Genomic DNA, 20,572 nt, shown 5'->3' with positions numbered 1-20,572 from the left:
GGGTGTAGTGGCAGCGCTTTATGGATTGTTCTCAGGAAGACGTCCCAAAGGTAAAGTATTGCCAAGCAGTGAAGAAATACGTGCTCGATGGTTTCAGGCTTTTTACAAAAAGAGCAGTCTAATCCCCACGGTACAGACGGCCCCCTTTCGTGGCATCCAAGTACTAACAGACAGCGTTTCTGTGCGTAGCGCAAAAAAGAATTACTCCATACAAAGAGGGTACTTCCATACGTTTCACTCGCTTGAAGACATTTTGTCCAACCGAATATAATGATCTATACAAAGGAAAGATAACAATGCCGAGATCCTTATATTATGTATTTCTTGTTTCAGTAGTCGAATGTTTCATGGAAAATAGTGAAGTTAAAAACTTGGTGGACGTAACATTCTCCTTAAAGTATCTGTAAATGCCACCTGGCATGTTACTAGACGATACCACCAGTAAGGGCAACGCCCGAGCTAGCCGTACATGAAGCACAGCACACAGAAAAGGATCACGTTGATCACGGTAAAACACAAATCGGTTTACAAGTTGCTGCACGTACAAGTTTACGCGCGTCAGGTAGGTGGAGACCCCCTTCACGAATTCGTCTAAACAAATTTGTTTGGCCGCACCTTTCCCAGTTAGATGCCCAGACAAATACCGCAAATACTCTACGAATATTCTGTACATCAAGTCTACACCAATGTAGTACTTGTATTACGTATCAAATCTTCGCGATGATTTGATACGTAATTTGACAGCGTGTAAATAAGTTGCACGCTGTGGCTCTCGAAAAACATAGATTGGCCCCTTTCAATTTCTCCGCCCTCTCCTTCAGACTTTGCACTTGGCTTCGCCAATACAGTGCACTATCTCTCATTCCAGACGCACAGCATTTCCTCTGGGTTCGTAGCGCGGGCGTTGGCTTTGGTCTTTGCTGCGTGCTAACGCGGTCCACACTGGGAGAGATGTGAAAGCCTGCGGACGAAACGAGCCGGGCCTGTCAGTCATGGAGAACTTTCAGCGGTAATTTTGGGAAATATATATGGGGTGCTACATCCGGGTCTCCGGTGAAGGGAGAGGGGCCGCCGGCTCTGCTGTTTCCATTTAGAGCGCTGATAAACAACTTGGGAACAATTTATTTCCGTGTATTTAATGTATTGTGATAAATATTTCCCCAGTTGTTCATCCGTGCTCTAGTTTGTCACTAATTCCGGCGTCGTCTATGCGCTGTTAAAAATAGTGTTAAATATGCGTACCCAAATAGCCCAACGCCAAGCTTAATGCGAAACATGCAAAGCGCTGGACGATGAGATCGGACTGTATTTTTTTGCCTAATTTTCCAAGTTGTAACGACATTCAATGGAGTAGGAATGACGGCAACTGTGTGCTGATACTGCTGGACAACAAAACGCCGCTGCTAAAACGAGCAAAAGTTACCACTGAGGAGATGAGAGCGCAAAGCGTGGTTGGCATGGTGTACAAGGGGCGTGCGGGAAACGTCATGTTGGAGACTTCTAAAGCCGGCCGAGCAAGGCGTGCGCATCGGCCGAGTGTCAACTTCGTGAGTGAGAGGGACTAGATGCTCACGCATTCTTAAGTCTCCATCAATGGATGTCCCATTAATTTTTACACATATTTTAAACACGTACAGGCGCGGCCACAGGCAACACGACGAGTGGAGCGCGCCGCAGTTCGCCACCATGGTGCAGTGCGAAGCACTGCGTAACCGTAACTGGCGACAGGCAAAATACTCCACCTCTGGCGTGGAGTGCGCACTGCCGCAACGTTCCCGCGGCACTAGTCGTGGCACTACTCGTGGCGCAAGACACTTCTCAGCACTGTTACCTGTAACAGTGGCCGCGCTTGTACATTGCGGCAGTTCAGTGCTCCTGCGAGGTAGCGGCCAATGAAGCTAGTAAACCCGACAAAACGTCTGTCCATTCGGCAAGTTGGTACTGGTTCATACTGTGCAAACAGCGCAAAGAAATATTTGCGCTCTTTGCACAATATGAACGTATATATCCGGGATATACAGATATATTTCTCTTGTGCGCACGCTGATTGGGGAAGTACAGGGAGGATGCCTCCAGTGCAACTTGCCCTTAGTCACAGCGGCAACAGTGTGTGTGAATTCGAACCACGCCCCTATCTTTGTGCAAGCGTGCCAACACCGCGAGCGCAAGCACACGAACCGTAGCGGGAAAGGCCGTCTCGGGGAAAACCATTGGGCAATATGGGCTCAGGCTTTCTTCTCACATGGACAATTACAGCGGTCAGGACCACACCAGTACATCCATGTATCTTCGTAACAATGAGACGAAGGTCTGTCGGTGACGGGTCCTCTATTAGTTGCCTCTCGGAGCTGCGGCCCCGCCCACGGCGCACACGAGAGCTCGCGTCCCTGGGCGCTGCGCGGGACAATGGGAAGAGAAAGAGCAAGACCTCCGATTCTTGGCACCTCGCCGAAATGGGCATGATCTGGCCTTATCTCGGAACGTTTACGAGCTGATCGCGATGTGTACAGCGCTGGTGCAGTGAGCCATTACCGAGGCGTTTATGGGCGAGGTCCTCTGGCCAGAACAAAATCCGCCCCAGGCATGCAAATCTTGCAAAGGGCATTGTTATGGCGCGTCGGGTGATCTCTTTCCATCACAATGGGTTGAGCCCATGCCAGCGGAATTTATTCGCTTGTTTACACGTTATTTTCATGCAGTGCCAGTTACAATGCAGTCATAAAAACGGCAGAAAGTCGACGGACTGAAGTGCGAAATTTGGTCTTAGGGACTAAACAACCAGATTGGGAAGCATGCGGGGAGGTTCGCACCTTATATGTATTCCCAATATTTCCATGTTCGTTCCATTTTTACAAATATGGTTGGGTGCTTCAAGCCATTATCCTCGAGCAATGGTTAGCTGAATCCCAAGTTCTATGTCTATAAAACCGTTATTCTATACGTTCTTTCAGGGAGCACCTTGTGTACCGATTCGGTGGGTACGCTGTATTACTGATTTCGTCCTCTGTCCCTGAATGTATTCCATGCTCCGAGTCACTCTATCTCACCACATCTTATAGAGTCCTGCGCCCCTGTGCCTCTTTTTTTGCCACTACAATCGCCATAACGTTGCTCCTGCTGCCCGTGTCCTGTCAATCCTGCGTGTAACATGTCCTGTTCTACTCAACTTTTCCTACATTTTAGCCAAAATTTTATTGGCGATATGAGTTGCCATCCAATATACATTGCCTGTATTGCATTTTCCGATTGGAATCTAGCATCTTTCCGTTTATGGTCCTTCGAGGCGACCTCAGTACTCAAGGTACACGTTGCGGACTTTCTGAATTTTCTCCAGGGCATGTTTCATGGCTGTCTCACAACATGAATAAATTCGCATGCTTGACGCAACAAGCTGCGAAAATCGATATTTGTGGGTGCCATCTCGACAGCGTCTATTTTGAACGAGTTAAAATAGTAGCAATACGGAAAATGAGATCAGGTTTAATTTCTTTTTCGCACTCATTCGCTTGAAGTTTTAGCAAAAATACCGTCGAATTATGAACCTCAGCCGGCAACGGCCTGCCGACGCCTCACCACCTGGTTTTCTTGCTCCTCTGCAGTCTCTGCCAAGAACAGGAGAAATTTTCGCTAATAAAGTCTACGCTGACTCGGCCTACACTCCGGAGGTCATCTCAAAATGGACAACGCATATGCACCTTGCTAGTCCTCGGTGCCCCTACTGTGGCAGCAACAATACACCGAACCTTTTCCACCTCATCTGGGCTTGTTCAGCTTACTCGACTGACCGCGACCAGTTCCTTACAACGCAAGTACGCCCGACGACTTCTGAAGAACATGTCCAACACGTCAGAAACAACCCCCAAATTTTACAGAAAATTATAAAATTCGGTCTCAAAACAGGTCTCTTTAAAGTAGTATGATGGCGGATCGTTCACCCACTCTCTAGATGTCCCCCCAAACACACCCTTTGTGGCTCCTGAACGGCTCCTTTTGGATACCCCAATCATGGTCGTATTAGAATGTTTTCGTCCCAACTTCACCTGTGCATATCGTGCTAAGTGAAGGCTCACAGTGCAGTGCAGATTTTATATGAACAATCTTCCCCTCCCCTTTTCCCCGTGTCCCACAACAGGGCCTATTGGCCTCCTCCTATAATAAAGTCATCCATTCCATTCCATTCCATTCCCATGAGATCGCTCTTGCCATTATTTGTAGGTTTATTATTGCTATAGTGAGCGACTCCCAATTGGCCATTACCAATTACTCTAATGTGAAAGTTGCCCCTCGAACATTACGTCTACTTTTGCAGGCACGCACATTCACGAAACAAAAAAAAATGTGCATCGTTTGGTCAGCGACCCCCTCCGAACTCCCGGGAAATGAATCGGCACACGAGTTTGCTCGATAACGGCTCATCCGAGAGCCCAGTGGCACTGCAGGAGACCTCAACAGTTCTCCCATAGGGACCACCTCTCGGCCTACCGATCGGCACTCGATCACTACTGAATTTCCAGAGCTTGCATTCTACCACGCAATCTCTCCCTCTCCCGCCGCCACGCTCGCCAATTTCAAACATCCACCTTTCCCACACCTGCCATTCTTTCACTCTACTACCAGAGCTGCCCTCTAACCAATGTCCTCTATGTCATCAATACGCAGCACTACCTGGTGTGGTTTGGTCTTATGAAGAGAAATCCCTACAAACTTTTCAAATGCAACCCCTTTTATTATAACTTACGAACGAGGAGCACTGACAGGCCGCGCTGCTCAGAACATACTCTCTGACCCAGGCCTCACTAGACCGGGTGGCCGAAGACGCCACGGAGACTTACATGAATCCCGCCGCCGCCGGAATAACACTGAAGCCGACCTGAAAAAGGACCCGCCCGTGGCAACAATAAAGTTTATTCTGATCAGATTGCAAACTTATTTGCAAATCATAAAGTCCCAGGAAACTCATGGAAGCTTGTTGAGGATATAACGATAAAGGTGCTATAAAAGATGAAAAAGCCTCTTGGACAGCGCGATTCTCGCGATCAAAGGGTTATTCATTGAACAGAAGCGTGCATACAGGGCGCCTCCCAATAGGGATCCAAGGTTTCAAAATATAACATTTCCATTTTCTAGCAGCAGGCTACTTAACAAAACTGACGACGGTTTGCAGTAACCCAGGCATATTTTATGCATACTGGATGACTGAGGTAGGAAGAAATACTTACACTTTTCATGGACTGCACGATATTGTAAATAAATAAACTGTAGAGCATTTAGAAACGGACCACGTTTAGCACCGTCGCACTAGATTTCACGTACCTAGGCACCCCCACTTCAAAATAACCAGCTGGTAGAGCACACTTTCTAGAGGTCACTATTACAAGAACCTCTACCCAATCAACACTGCCGTGACGAAACGTACGGCGGCCATCGAATTCGTTATCAGCGCATGCTCTTGTACATGAACTTTCAGGCTCGTGCAATGTTTCATACAGTGCCATATTTCTCTCGTTGTTTTTCACACCACATTTGAATCCCCCCCCCCCTTTCAAGCGAGTTTTTACAAAATTTCTCGACATTTCAGTTTTCTTTAACCTTCTAGAGCTTCGTAATTGACACTGCGTATGGAACCTTCGCCAAATAAAAATAGCACGATAGGCTAAATTACCTTAGCTAAGATGAAAATGAAAAAAAATCTGTCATGATATACTACAAATCATCGTAAACAATTTTTAAATAATTCAAGCTGGAAAATTTGGAATCCACTACTTTTGAAAGTTAAAATTACTTTAGTTCGACAGTTTCCATATAAAGGGCAAAAAAGATGAAACAGAAATGCCCTAAAGTATACAAGGGCTCCTGTAAACATAGCGGTAGCTTATGGATCCCCCAACCAATGTCTCAGTCCGGTTGTAAAACTGTTACGCATTCAAGATGAATCGATGATGTGCGCAATCCTGCAGCACGTTTAAAGCTCTTCACATAATAAGATATCAATACATATAAGACCTAGCGCTCAAAACTGTGTCACTGGGCGGTGGCGCTGGGTTAAATGTCGCGAAGGGCTCCTATTGATCAATAAAATATCTAAGACCGACGCGTACAATGACGTCTGCGATAGTGCACAACTGGTCGCGAGGAAAACAAAATGCAGGGGTATTCATTATATTTACCGGTAACTGCCCTCCCGCAGTTACCTCCACGCACGCTATCTAATTGGTGTACAGAGATGTACGAATCCCCCCCATTACCTTCCGCCGGTACTTCTGCCACTCACTCGACGCTCATTTCTATTGCAAACGGGGTAGTTCCAGTGACACACGTCCTTACAACTCAACGTCTCACCCGGCCATTGTCTGTTCTCACTGGGCTGGGAACCGAGCGGGAAATAACTACGGGCAATGAAAACGCGGCGGAATTGGCCACCGGCAATTTGTACCATCGCCGATAACAGCAGTAGCCACAGTGTGCGACCTGGAGGGGTACCTCGCGAGATCAGGCGAAAATTCACCGCGCCGGAAGGGTCGAGCGTTCGACGAGGTTCGCGGTATACGCAGGGCAGCCGGACGATGTGTGGATCCGGCGGTAAGAAAGGCGCGAGATGGGAAGGGGAGAGTAGTCTCGGCGAGAGAACGGGCGGAGGCTCGAGAGTGGCGTCTCCTCCGCCGGTGGTCAGCGCATGATGTGAACTGGAATCGCGCCGCTCCGCTCGGCCGAGCGCACAAAGCAAATAACGGACTGCCACGGAGGAAGGAAGCGAGGAGGAGGCGATGACCATGCCGCGGGAAGGAAGCCAGCCGGAGCCTCCCAACGTGACAGGCGCGGGGAGGTCCGCGCGATGAGCGTGCCCTCTCCGTCGCACGCCGGCCAACAATGCGCACGTGTGAAGAACGGCAAGGGGGCGGCGGGGCGAGAGTCAGCAACGGAAAAGAAGAGTGCGTCGTTCTTCTTTTTCTTTGCCGTCGAACTAGGGCAGCCCCGGTGATCCAATCGCTATAAAACCCGGGCCCGGTCCCAGCCGGCGCCACACGCACACTTTTACTCCTCTGTGTGAGCGATCGCACGACGCTGCACTCCTGCAAGAGCATCACCCCCACCTGTGACTTACCGTCGACGCCAACGACAAGCTTCACCATGTACGCTAAGGTGAGGCGCACCTTGGCGGCCGCACTGGGCGACGCTCGGATTATGTCGCACCCTCGTCATACTCCTCCACTCGTGGATACGTGACGGCTGTACCGGAGGCACTGGTCAAGGCGTGAGAGGCAACCACCGGTGAACGATCCACCACCAGTAGTGCTCGGGCAATGGGCCGCAAAATTCGGCCGACTGAGAGAGGAACCAAAGCAGACGGAGAAAGGAAAGGCGATCTTGTGTTGAAAGTAAACGGAAGCGGTAGGAAGCTTCGTAAATGTTTGTACAGTACTATGTATCTAGCACGGTCATAGTGAGGGCAAAACTCCGCGAAGCTGATTCGAAGGTAAACAAATCCGGTCATTCTAATCTATCCGCAATTTCTTTCACTTCTTGAAGCTGGGGCGGAAAGGGAGCAGTGGACACTAAGCATATACGGTTAAAAGTGAGACAAAATATCATCAAAAATAATTATTAGAAGGGTTATATTTGTTTTGAAGCAAAAATAAACGTAACAAGGGAGGTAAATCTCGCGGTTATAATTTATGGTTTTCCTCAAGGCAAGAGAGCTACGGAAAAAGAATGTTTTCCTATGGGAAATACCTCCCTGTTGCAGCGCTAGCCGCAGTGCAGTGCTACGGTAGCTGTCTTTAACATGCATGTTTTCTTCAAGCAACAAGTTCGGGACCCAAAAACAAAGAAATATTTTCTATCAGCCAAGCAAGGTTTATACACTGATAGCTTTTTAGAAGCCCGGTGCTATCTAGTAGTAGTTCTGTTAAAGTTAAAGCAGGTGCATTTTCATGCTCGAGAATTTTTTGTCCTAGCCTGATTGCAGAACCCTTTTTTGTATCTCAAGCAGCCCGTCTTAGTCCCGTGGTTTTCAATGAGGTTTTTGTTTACGCGTCTGTGGCTTGCTGCGCGCAAACGATTTGCACAAAACGGCCTTCATAATCGACACGTCTACTGTAATTTTCGAAGGCTAACATGCGCCTTAATTTGTCAGGAGAGTACAAAGTGTCTGACGTACAAAGGACTTGCGTATGTTCGTGCAGACCCATGCATGTCCAGAACCGTCTCCCTTCGAAGTCCTATGAATGTTACCGAGATGACAATAATTACCTCTACAGCGCACGCACTTTGTTTAAACCGGCCTGCCAATCTAGTAGAATTTTCATCTTATGTGAACGTGCTATGCTAAGTAGGTTCGAAGAAAACTAGAGGGAACGCCTGAATAGTTGTATGAACAGTCAGGATAAGCTCACTACAACGTATGCTGACCTGCTATAATTGTTCCGGGGAACGAGTCACCACCTCTTTCATAAAACCTGTGTTTTAAGCTTTATTAAAAGAGCTGCGACTTCACTCGTGATATCGGCACAAAGATAACTCATCTGCGCTAAACAGATTTGATGAGCAGGTCAATAGAACTCATAGCAATTAAAATCCAAAGAGAGGTTTTCATATCGGATTACTACTATTATTTTATGAATAAAATTTTTTGTTTGTTTAACGCACGCACGTAGCGTGTTACAACTTGAGCCCAAATTACAAAGAAGAACTTCTTGCGATGAACTCGTTTTCGTTTACAACACTAGAAAAATGTAAAGCACAAATGAATGCCTGCAAACATGTTCAAGCACTTCTTCGGAACAGAGACCGAAAATCAAATAATGTTATGTTCTTTTGCAGATGGGAAACTGTTGAGAAAATCAAAGCAAAGGAAAAACATTTGTGATGTTTTCCTTAACAGTTTTGAAAGTTCCTCGATGACATTTTTGTCATTTGACGTGCGAAGATCGAAGGCACCGTCAAAATGGGCGAGGAAGTACCAACCTCCTTGCCCATTTTTCATGACCGTAGCATAAAGTGCAGGAGTTTGCCTTATTATACGGAAGCCACTTCCTCTCTTTTGAGAGGCACTCTTCATTGCGTTTTCCCGCGGCATCGGGAACACTCTAGCCTACGCGCGCTAATATCGCCAAGCCTAAAATAAATTCCCACATGTTGCCAATACAAGCATTTTTCAAACGATTTCATATTATTGGAACAGTTTCTAGTGCTTAATTAAAGCTGTCAAAGGCCACATTAGATCTGGCAAACATCGCTTGAGGATCCAGCGGGAAAAGGCAAAAGTTTTGGTCCCTCTTGACCAAAGCATACTTGACCAGGCCCCGTGGGTTAAGGCAATACTGTCGCAGGTTGCACGAAATGCGCAAAATGCTTTAGTTCAAGCTAGAACTTAAGGCTACGCATCGACCCTGTACTCTTAAAACGCCTGAAATGGCGGCTAAAAAAGATTTCGAGGGCATTCGGCATGGAACAGTACAATGTAAAGAACTGAGACATTACAGGCATAAGCTTCTCAGTTTGTGCCTTCTATTGGCAGTAACTGCAACAAAATGTATTTTTGACTAAACAAAGAGCCTGGAAGTGCGGCCTTTTTGTTCTGCTCAACGATAGTCTCAAATACAAAGTTGCAAAGTACATCTGCGTTTATGTTTTAAGATGGAAAACGTGGTAGGGCAACGTCTCTGTCGAATAAGAGTTTGGGAAGGAGCTTGCGCAGTCACCACGTCAACTTTGCAAGTTGATTGAGCGAAATATTTTCAGAGGGATTTTTTCAGCTTCGTGAGCAAACGTTATATGTCTTGCAAACTTGCACGTCTTGTCTTGCAACTTATATGCCTTGCGACCTACGTTTCCCTTAACGTGTTTCGCAACACGAATATTGGCCGTCCGATGACTGAGTGCTTTGTTAGCGGCCACCGAATACCAGCAAGTTCGAAGTTGTGTCCGGCGTGCCCACCGTATCCACCATCAGTGGCAACAGAAAACAGCGCGGCTCATCGGCGCAGCGCTCCCTAAAATCGCGTATCCCTTCTTCGCCGCAGCATCACTGTCGGCGAGCCTACCGGCGTTCCTCCTCTTTTCCCCACTCCTGTGGTCGCTGCACCGGATCCTAGCTTCAGGTGGTAGGTCGCTTTTGGCTGCTGCGTCGTCATTTCCGGTAGGTGGTGACGACGTACTTAGCCGGACGACGTACTTAGCCAGCTGATGACCACGGCTGCTGCAAGTAGCTAGCGCCCATGCCAAATTGCTCAATAAATCTAGCAACGCTATCTCGCGTTCACAGCCCTGTCACCGCGCGAAATCTGTTACCGCCCTGTGCAGGTCATCCTCCTCTGCATGGCAACGAGCGCCTACGCCGGCGGTCGATTCCTGAGGCCCGGCTTCCATCACGGCGGTGGCTTCGGCGGTCCCGTGTTCGCCGCCGCTGCCGCACCCGTGGTCGCCAAGGTCGGCTTCGGCGAACCCGCATACGTAAGCACTGGCTCATTCCTTTGTCTGCGCAATCCGAGGACTCATTTGTGATGGGAAGCTTTATGGGGCAAGGAAAAAAAAAATATGGTGTTTCCATACACGCAGAAAACACATCCGAAGCAACCCCACGTGCATGCGCGCAAAAACTAGGTTGGAGGGGAATTAGGAGCAAGGGGAGAGAGAATGGCATGATTTTTGCGGCGAAGCCCCTTAGGGGCTATGGGCGTCTCCTGTCGTCGTCGTCATCGTCGTCGTAATCGTCGTCTCATGGAGTCACGGTACTAAAACACCTGGAAAGACGTTTACGCCTCGCGCTAGAGCATAACGCACACTCGTTATGCATCGCGCTGGAGCGCTTTGTAACGCGTACTAGAAAAACACCGCCAAACTCGTTTACGGCTCTCGCTAGCGAGCTTCGTGCTACAAAGACAACAGACTTTTACAGCAAAGATGTATTCCTCTACCCCCAATGGTTTCATCTACGTTGGCAAAAACGCCAAGGCGCCAAGAATGCACTTTTATCCTGCTTGCTGCGCCCTTCCCCGGTTTCACGTTAGCGGAGATGACCTGGTATCTTTTAGATGACGCTGCAACATTCTCGCATCTACCGACACCAGTAAGTGTTCCCGGAATGGCGAATCGGAGGGAGACAAAAAAATGGCAGTGGCTTACCTCCGCTAATCTTGGATATGCAAAGCAAAAGCTTGGCTTAGTCAGGTTGAGTCTTGGTTTCGCTTGGTTAACCTTTGATGTAGCTGTATTGCCAACCCCAGCTCAAAGCCGTTCGGTCCCGTGCAACGCTCACAGGAGGAAGCCCGGCCGCGCTTTTATTGACGATGAATGCGGCGTTCCGCTTCGTCGGGCGCAAGACGAGTCACGTAGCCCGAGACGACCCAGCGGCGCATGCGTGGGAGGCGGCGGAGTTGGTCGGCTGCCGATCAGCTGAGTGCCCGCAACCGCGGCGGCAGCCGCCGCTATTTGAGCAGAACGACTGAAAACGTGACCTTGTGCGCAGCGCCGAAAGCGGGCCCGGCGAATCCCGCGATGCGCTTCGAGGGGTGTGTCGCATGGGGTGTGTCTGCGGTCAAAAGGTGACTTGCGCATCCGCGGTGAAACCGCTGGATGAAAGTAGTAAAGCTTTGCTTTAAGAGAGTTTCTCTCGCAGCAGAACGAGCCCGAAGCGAGCTACTGATCTAAGCACAGCTCAAGCGACAACGGCGGCCAGGAGTGGTGGTGGTGCGGGCGGAATTGCTTTAACGGGGAAATGGCAAACAGTAACCGCACGTTACGGCTTCACTGGTTGGAAATCCGTACGGGCGCACTTATTCGTTAATTTTGCGCTTTCGGAACGGCTTCTTCTACAAATAGAAGCTGCAAAAAATTCTGAGAATATCTACCAATGTGTGAACATTCTTTCCAGACGCTCTGCTATACACCGAACCCTATAAAAGTCAGATTCCCTACTATAGACAAGTTAATACCGGGGAAGACAATTTACGATGGGAAATATGAACAGTCTTGCATGAGAACATGAAAGCCCTATATTGATCCACGCTCCAAGTTTTTAAGGTGGGCTTCATCATTGTACACAAATACAATGGTGAAGCCCAATGCAGTGCTATCGCATCGTGTCACGCGCATTTTTTCTTGTTGAATCTGAAGCTACCAATCCACTACATCTACACTAATATACGGATTACATGGGTTAACTTGCCCAAGTTTGCATTCATTTTGCAGATGATAATGTGTCACACTAAGGCATGGCCGCATGTGTGCATATCAAGAAAATGGTGGGAAGGGTTATTAATTATTTTCAGCTTTCAATTCTTTCTTATATTTTTTAATGTACCGATCATCCACAATTGCACTATTATAACGGTTACATGTCCTAACTTGGCCACTTATGCACTTATTTTGCAGATATATGGCGTCACGATTTTTTGGTGGGGTACTCACTAAAGAAACCTTATGCATTAATATTAGGACCCTATAAAGGGATGGTGATACAACCCCTGCTGACACATGACTATGTTAGCATTTGTCGTGGCAGCAAAAAGCTTAATTGGTTTTCTCAAAGACAAAGTGCAGGAAATTAAAAGATAAGGCCAGTTTTGTTTGTTACAGAGCTAAGATAAGACAGCAAGTGAGGAAGTCGGGGCACAGAGCGTAGCGTGTGCTGCTCAGTAGCGAGAAAGTTCAGAAATAATTTCTGGCATCACAATCATCGTATGCTAGCGGAATATCGAAGCACCGGCAGTGGCGACATTTCTAAATTTTATTTATGTGAGGCGTTCTTTCTTCACCCCACCATCTCCTTATTTTCTGCCTTCAAAAGTCTACTAAACATCACTGACGAGACAACAAATCCCAGGTAAGTATCGACAAACGCGTTTCTGAACAACTAGCACAGGGGCATGGCTGATATATGCCAAAACATTTATGCGAAGGAATCATTGGACACATTTGAAGAAGAACCCAAGTACATGATCGATGCGAACTCTATTTTGTTCATTAAAAATATGCAGTGAATTGGCTGTTAGGAAAATAAACTAAAATCGCAGCATTTAAGTTAAGATGTGCGTTGAAAAGAGGCGATATAACTGCACAAAAAAAAGAAGGGATGTGGCGGTCCTGCTGCGCTGCTGACGTGACCTGCACAACCCCTCCATTTTTCACACAGACAAAAGAAAATCAAAGCCCCTTTCTTTAGAGAAAGTTGGATCTACGTGACCCTTTCGTCCTTCCCACACTCAAAAAACTTCAGAGCCCCCTGCTTAAGGGAAAGATTGTTAAAATGCGAAGCTTTCTCTCATGCAACCTGAGTCAAAGTCAAAGTCGAGAATCCAAACTGCTTCGACCATGTCGGCATGGCGCAATCGAATAGACGGACCCAGGTTCGATTCTGACTACGGGAAGCGTTTTTATTGAGGCTTTCCTGTAGTGATTTTTGGGCGTAACGATGGACGAAACCAGTGAGGCATAGATAGCTTCGCTTTAAAAACGTGATTTGCGCGGTGTATTCTTGTATTTACATCTTTCTATTAAAAAAAAGTTTGCGCCGTACTTTCAAGGCTAGAACTCTGTCGCCGCCAGTAAAGGCAGCTGCGTGTCCCTCCGGGGCGGCCACACATCCACCCTTGAGCTGCCTACTTCTCCGAGTAAGGAGATAGTAGATGCGCCTGAGAGGCCGCTTTCTCCGCGCCTTCTCAACGCCCTGTACACCTCGTAGGTTACACTGCGCTGTGCGGAACTGGTGCACAGCCTGGGATAGTAACGCTGGATAGTGACACAAAGGGCAAACAAGGGCATGAATAGCCGGATGTGATTACAAATAGAAACGGAAGTCGAGGCGACATTTGAGAGGGCTTTGTTTAAGGCGTAGCTCAATGTGGGCCTTGCGGCCCTTCAATTGTGAGCTGCGCGTCTGAGCACCCCGCCAGGCCGGCAAGCGCGGAAGTCGGATGCAAAGACGGGCTGCCAAAGGGTTGTTTCTTTTTTGCCTCTTTCCCCTACTCCGGGGCGTTACGAGACCCAACGCAGTACTTTTACCTTTCCCATTCTTCTTTCTGCTTTTTTTCTGTTTGTCCACTTTTCCTGTCCCCATGTGCAGTATAATAAACTACTGTACAGCCTTTTTAACATCCCAGCCTTTGTCCTAAACACCTTTTTAAATGCGCTCCGTAATGGGCAGCTCAGGGCAAAAGCAGGAAGCTAGAATCCCTCTTACCAGCTTGAGGCTGCAGTGATAAAGCCCTGATGCTGTAAGGTGATGTTCTTCGAACAGTGAACTGTTTGTTTTTTAAAGACCACCAGAGAAGTCCTGATACTGGCTTTCGTCCGAATTGCAGGTATATTGGTCTCAGTACAAAACCAACGCCATAATCCGAAGCAGTTTCGTTCAATGATTACAACCTTGGAGAAGTGGCGATCGGGGCATGCCCGGACGGCCCTCCTTCCTGAAAAAAAAAAAAAAAAAGAAATAGAAGAAAGAAATCTAGCCGCCAAATTGGCTGCTTAATAGGCGTCGTCTGCCTTTTAAGCAACCTTCGCGTGCACGAAGCTGTCACCTCTACAACACGACCGGCGACCAGTTGAAGGAGGAAACAGGGGTTATCGCAAGTGTGGTCCAGCGCCACAGTAAGCGTCACTAACCGTCTCCTCGGCGGCTTCGTGCGCGCCGCTTTTGTCTTGCCTGCAACAAAGCCCTTTTATGGGATGATGCGGCCTCCGCACCTCATCGCTTCCTCACTTCTTTTTGTCACACCGAGAGTGTTCGTTGGAGAAGAAGGCAGCGTGGGGCCGAAACCCACGCTACCTCGCGCGTCACCCGGGACAGTATAGTTACGTGTTACCGCAAGAAGAGCAGTATAAATACCCTGCTACTCTAAGTGAAAGGCTTCACACTCTTACAAACAAGGAAAGCCTTTACGATCCATACGCGGGTGCCGGGCCACTCAAGCGCTCGTGATTCTCGGCGCGAAACAGACTGCAATCGTGATCGTCTACGCCTTTGTTCGGCATCCTTTCGCAAAATGGGCGGAAAGGAGGGAAAGTAGAGCATCTCGAAAACTTCAGCCGGAAATAGCTCGTCATGCATTCACAGGAACCTTAGAAGAAGAAGAAGAAGGAAAAAAAAAAAAACGCTACGCACACTTTATGAAACAGTACATCATTCCAAAGTGCATATTTCAGCTTTGCATTTGTTGCAATTTTTGCTCCGTCAACAAATAATTCTGTTGTTTTTGTGGGCTGTTTCTTTGTAATCGTAGGTGTCTATCGAGCCCGACGGGCATTCAACGCTGAAGATAAATAATATACCATATTTTCGCGATTCTAAGCACCCCGCAATTCTTAGCACCCTCCCCTACTTTTAGAAAAAAAAATTTAAAAAAGTTTGCATTCAAATATAAGCACCCCCTTTTCTGCGAGGAAGTGCGTATTGCCCAGCCTGCCAACAGCGCTTGCTTACTCTTTTCATTAGCCAGAGGATTCAGAGTGGCGCAGTCCCCGGCTTTCCGTACGCGGTTAGGCTGGAGTGGTGGAGGCATGCGCTGTCGCCCGCGGAGGTTGGCCGGTTGCGTCTCCTGTTGCTGAGTTCCAACACGACACCACAGAAAACACAACACGACGGGAAAGCTGCAAAAAAATGTCCCCGTAAAGCCTCCAGGTGGATTTCAGATGCATGGAAGAGGTTCCAAATTGACGTTGTGGCCAAGTTCATTAAGAAACGTTATACTGCGCACCAGATCGACGGAACAGAAGAAGACTACCTGCTGCGGGATACTGAGAGCAGCAGCCCAACTCTTGTGGCACTTCGAGTGGTAGTGAGTGACTGAGTATCAGACGTAAGCAAACGGTTCACTGACCGTGCTGTATAGAACATTCCTTGCGCCGGTCTCGTCTAGATACCGCCGGGAAAACTGCGTGAGTGTGTGTGTGTGTGTGCGGGGGGAGGAGGATAGGAGGATGGAGAGTCATTTTATATTTTTCGAATCTAAGCTCCTTCCTCACTTTGAGCATCATGATGGTGGAAAAAAGGGGGTGCTTAGAATCGAGTAAATACGGTATATGCCTCGCTGTAGCTCCTTAAGGGGCTTGTTAAAAATATTAGAGGAAGAAGAGGTAGCTTGGCAGCTGCCTCCTGCAATCACCACCATTATACCATCCCATCCGCCATTAAAACGAATCACCCACGTCCCGCGGTCCCCGCCTTGGTTCTTCAACAAAATGGTGCCGTGACCAGGATGGGAAGATCTACACAGTTGAAGAACGGAGTGTGCGGACCGCCATCAACGATGACGTGAGTTACACGGCCACGATGGGACTGGACTGTGATCACTGACCACGGACAGCAGGCGTACATGACTACCGTAGGATCAACTGAGGGCTTGCCAAGCGACTAACGATCAGGCGCCCTCACCACCGCTACCGACTTAACGGACGCCTGCCGGGACCAACGAAAGGAACGGCTTAGGTTTCTCGCCTACCATGACTCTTCTCGGCGACCTACCGATTTTAACGACGCCAAGCATCGACATGGAGGCCCTTCGCGAACGAAGAAGCCTAATCCGCAACGCCACCACCACACTGATCAACGACATAAAATCACGGATGAATGACGACATACCATCAATGGGTGAGCTAATTTCCCTCAAGAAAAGCCTAATGAAAAAACATGAAATACTAAAGAAACTGGACAGTGAAATTGAAGAGTATGTCGAACTGGATGATTTAGAAAAAGAATATGAAGCCGCCTTTGAATTCGAAGATCTCATCCTGTTGACAAAATTTAGAATGGACCGGTTGTTCCCGGAATTGGAAAAGTATTCTACAGATGACATTGTTGCAATAGCCCTAAAAAAGCAGGATGATATCGTAAACATTAACGAAACGACTTTCGAAAACAGTCACCTCCTAAACAAAAACAGTGATTTTACGACGCCTCTGAAAGAACCTCATCATGAACCGGAACACAGTCAAGAAGTTGTTTCCTTCAAAAAAGAGATTAATTCATGGAATAAGGAAATGGAGTCACCTGATTCTGTTGCTCTCTCAGACGACTGCAACCCCAACGATGAAATTTCCCGATTACCGACAACAAAAAGGACGAAGAACCCGATCACCGAGAACGCTGTACAGGAACCTGCAGAGCCGTCTTGTGTGCAAGGTTCTAGCTGCAAGAAAAGAAGATCAAGGCGCACGGAAGGACCTAATGAAGGACCAGCCAAACCACAGGTTAACGCAAAAGCACAGCAGAGTTATCGACACCACAAAAGAAACTCTGGCTTACCCATGGAGACGCCTAATAGATGCCATCACAGCAGCACGGCTTCAGAGAGCATTTCGCTTACCAAGGTAGAAAGTAACAAAGATCTGAAAACCCCTACGTCCAAACGAAGGCCGCGCAGACGGCATAACCGAAATGCCCTACGATGTGCTGGCGAAAATTCTCCAAACGCGGCTTCACCAAAGCACGTGACTAAAGGCCGACTGATCGGTAAAACGAAAAGGAAAAGAGAAGCATCACGAAGAAGAATCGTACACATGGAAAGAGTCAGGCAGCGCGTCAATTCCTCGAAACGACAAACGATCCTACGCTCATGCCACATGAAGCACGCTCGAACACTGCCAGCTCATCCAGGAAAGACGACGGTCAAGACAAGCCGCGTGCCCTGGCCCAACTCCACAAAACGCAGGTGCCACAGAAGGTGGAAACATAGGTGGAAGCAGAAGATTGAACTCTCAGTGGGCGGCTAACACGGACCTGACGTCTTTTCTGATTAACACGGACCGGTTAGGGAAATTGGGCAAGAGTGTTTTTGATGTTGGCTACAGATAAGGCAGGAGAGATGGATAACCACTGAAAAGTGACTCCCGACATTAAGTGACCGTTCCTTTATTTATCGGCCGGCCGGGAGGATGTTAAAAATATTAGAGGAAGAAGAGGTAGCTTGGCAGCTGCCTCCTGCAATCACCACCATTATACCATCCCATCCGCCATTAAAACGAATCACCCACGTCCCGCGGTCCCCGCCTTGGTTCTTCAACAGGGCTATTGACATAAAAACCCAAATGCATGAGCTAATTTTTATTTATTTATTTATTTATTTATTTATTTATTTATTTATTTATTTATTTATTTATTTATTTATTTATTTATTAAAAGTTGCCTTATTTAAAAACGGCTGCCTTCAGCCTTTTCTGGACACATCTTTGTTTTTTATTCCGTGTGCTGCACTCATCCATCGCAAACCGAGGATTATATTCACGTCGAGTGGAAGTAAATGCAAACTACGCGCATATGTTGACAGAGATTGAATGAACAGTTTTATTTATAAATGGTCCTGAGGCCCAGTGGGGTCATAGGTGGACAAGGGAAGGGTGAGGGGGCAACAGAGAAAAAATATGCCCTCCCGCTCAGCCGGTGGCCATTAAATTATGCTCAGTAAGACGTTGTTCTATACTGTCATCCTAAAGTACCTTGCTATTTAAAATATAACAGTAGTGTTTATATTCTATAAGCTGCCGCTACCGAGATAGGAGAATTAATGTATGTTTCAGTCAGGTATGCTTCAGTCAGTGTACATGCGTCAAACATTAGATATACCTGACCACGAACGGTGATTGGCAATGGCTTATACAAAAAAATATTTCACTCAATTAACTGCAAAACTAATCAGTCATTTCATTAATTATTCAATGTCGATCAGCCAATAATTTTAATAAATAAAAACTTCCGCTTAGTATGAAGTTATCAGCACACCTGTGATGCTCGCTTCTCAAATAATTCCTTTTTCAAACCGAGATGGAGTAAAAACCCAGACTTTCTCCATCTACATATCGCGAGCAGAGCTTCCCACAAAGCATCGAGGACAGCTAGAGTTCTCTTAGCTTCACCCACTACTATCTTCATAGTCAAGGGTGCGACGAAAGCCCTTTCGATCAGGTTCGCCTTGATAAGTGACAACGCGTTGTTCAGTGGCAACGTCTAACTCCGTTAACAAGGAACCGGTACGCGGATCCGAAGTGTCGATTACATTTTCGTACTTATTCAGTGTTTGGATTTTAAACATTCTTTGTTTGGATTTTAAACATTCTTGGTCAGTGCCAGTTTTTATTGTCTCGTGATGCGCTTCTTCACTACCTTCCCATCCCAATAACGGTGAATTCATCATCGTCTTAATCCTCAGCCGCCTCAGCCGTACACCTTCGGATACGACACCGTGGACGAATACGGCAACAAGCAGTTCCGTAACGAGCAGAGCGACTCGAACAACGTCAAGACCGGCTCGTACGGCTACACGGACGCCAACGGCCTGTACCGGCGCGTCAACTACATCGCCGACGCGCACGGCTTCCGCACCACCATCGAGACCAACGAGCCGGGCACCAAGGCCGGGGCCAGCGCCGACGCCGTCTACAACGCCAACCCCGTGGTCAGCGGGCCCGTAGTGAAGGCGGCCGCCGCCTACCTGGCGCCCACCTACGCCAAGCTGACCGTGCCCGCGTACGCCTTCAGCGGCCACCACCATCACCACGGATACGGTTCCCGCTACTAGGCCGCAGGTGTGACGGCGCGGCGTCCGAGCCACGGGGCAGGATATGCAGGCGGGAAGAGGAGCGGAGCGTCAAGTTGAGGCAGCGCTGGTTTCGGTAGCGAAGGCCATGTTCTAGTAAGCACAAGGTAACGGGTTCGATTGCCGGCCACGGTGATCGTTTGTCTGACAGAGGCAAAGAACAATAACGCCAGTGTGTTGGTATTCGATGCTCGTTAGAGAATTTCAGGGAGTGGACGAAAACTTGTAGCCCTCCATGACAGCAATCTTCATAGCACGGGTGCAGCTTCCCCGCTGAAAACCTAGACCCCCCCCCCCTTTCCCCCCAAAAAAACGGTAAGCAATTCGTCGCTCACTGAAGTGGGGACAATAAAGTGTAGCCGATATATTGCGAGACAGTGCGTGCGACAAAAAAAAATAAAGAAAGAACACCAGCCTTCTCGCAATCACCATCTCTCATTGTCCCAGGATGCAAAACCGATAATCTTACGACATGGTCTATACAGTAGACTGGCATATCGAAAGGCCCCTTCATCGGCCATCTTGCGAAAAAAAAAGCAAAAATTAAGGCGCAGTCAAGGAGGCAGCGCGGCATCCTCGATACATGCTTTGCTGTTAAAGCCGGGCTCATCGTAACTGTATTCCGCACCATCGCGCACAATTGCCAAACAGTAGTGGAGGGCTTTCGCATATCTTGCGCCGTGGTTCGGAGCGTCAACGGTATACGGTTCCAAGCGGGAATGCGTTATTATTTTCGTGTCATAGCATTTTCGACGGTATGTGAGGCTGGATACGAAGCAGTACTGTACGGTGTTTCGCCATGAATATTCCTAGCATTTAGTATATAGTGTATTACGTGTTCCATGTGTAGGCGTTTGAGCTCCATATTCTGTGATTGGTTGTGTTCTGTTCAACTGTATCGTAAGCTTCTATGGTTCTGGTGCTTGCATTCCAATGATCTACCGTAACCTGCATCTACCGGGTTAGAAATTTTGTCAACCTGTTACAGTTACATCAGCACTACCTGAGTACACACATGCACAACTTGAGTGTACGCCATACAC

The 20,572-nt window shown here is 47.8% G+C and overlaps 1 protein-coding gene across 1 annotated transcript; it reads left to right on the top strand.

Moving 5' to 3' along the window:
* Window positions 1–6,919: 6,919 nt before the first annotated feature.
* On the top strand, window positions 6,920–19,815 carry LOC144170005 (uncharacterized). The gene is made up of 3 exons (XM_077699496.1): window positions 6,920–7,140; window positions 10,303–10,452; window positions 19,143–19,815. Exons 1-3 carry the CDS (start codon window positions 7,129–7,131, stop codon window positions 19,509–19,511), a joined length of 531 nt encoding a protein of 176 aa, XP_077555622.1. The 5' UTR covers window positions 6,920–7,128; the 3' UTR covers window positions 19,512–19,815.
* Window positions 19,816–20,572: the final 757 nt, after the last annotated feature.

The sequence above is a fragment of the Haemaphysalis longicornis genome, unplaced genomic scaffold (assembly GCF_048455015.1).
Source record: "Haemaphysalis longicornis isolate Haplotype H1 unplaced genomic scaffold, Haemaphysalis longicornis Haplotype H1 scaffold_2, whole genome shotgun sequence".
In the NCBI taxonomy this organism is placed as follows: domain Eukaryota; kingdom Metazoa; phylum Arthropoda; class Arachnida; order Ixodida; family Ixodidae; genus Haemaphysalis; species Haemaphysalis longicornis.
Note: the sequence above shows the minus strand (reverse complement) of the source record. Positions and strands in the feature narration are given on the sequence as shown.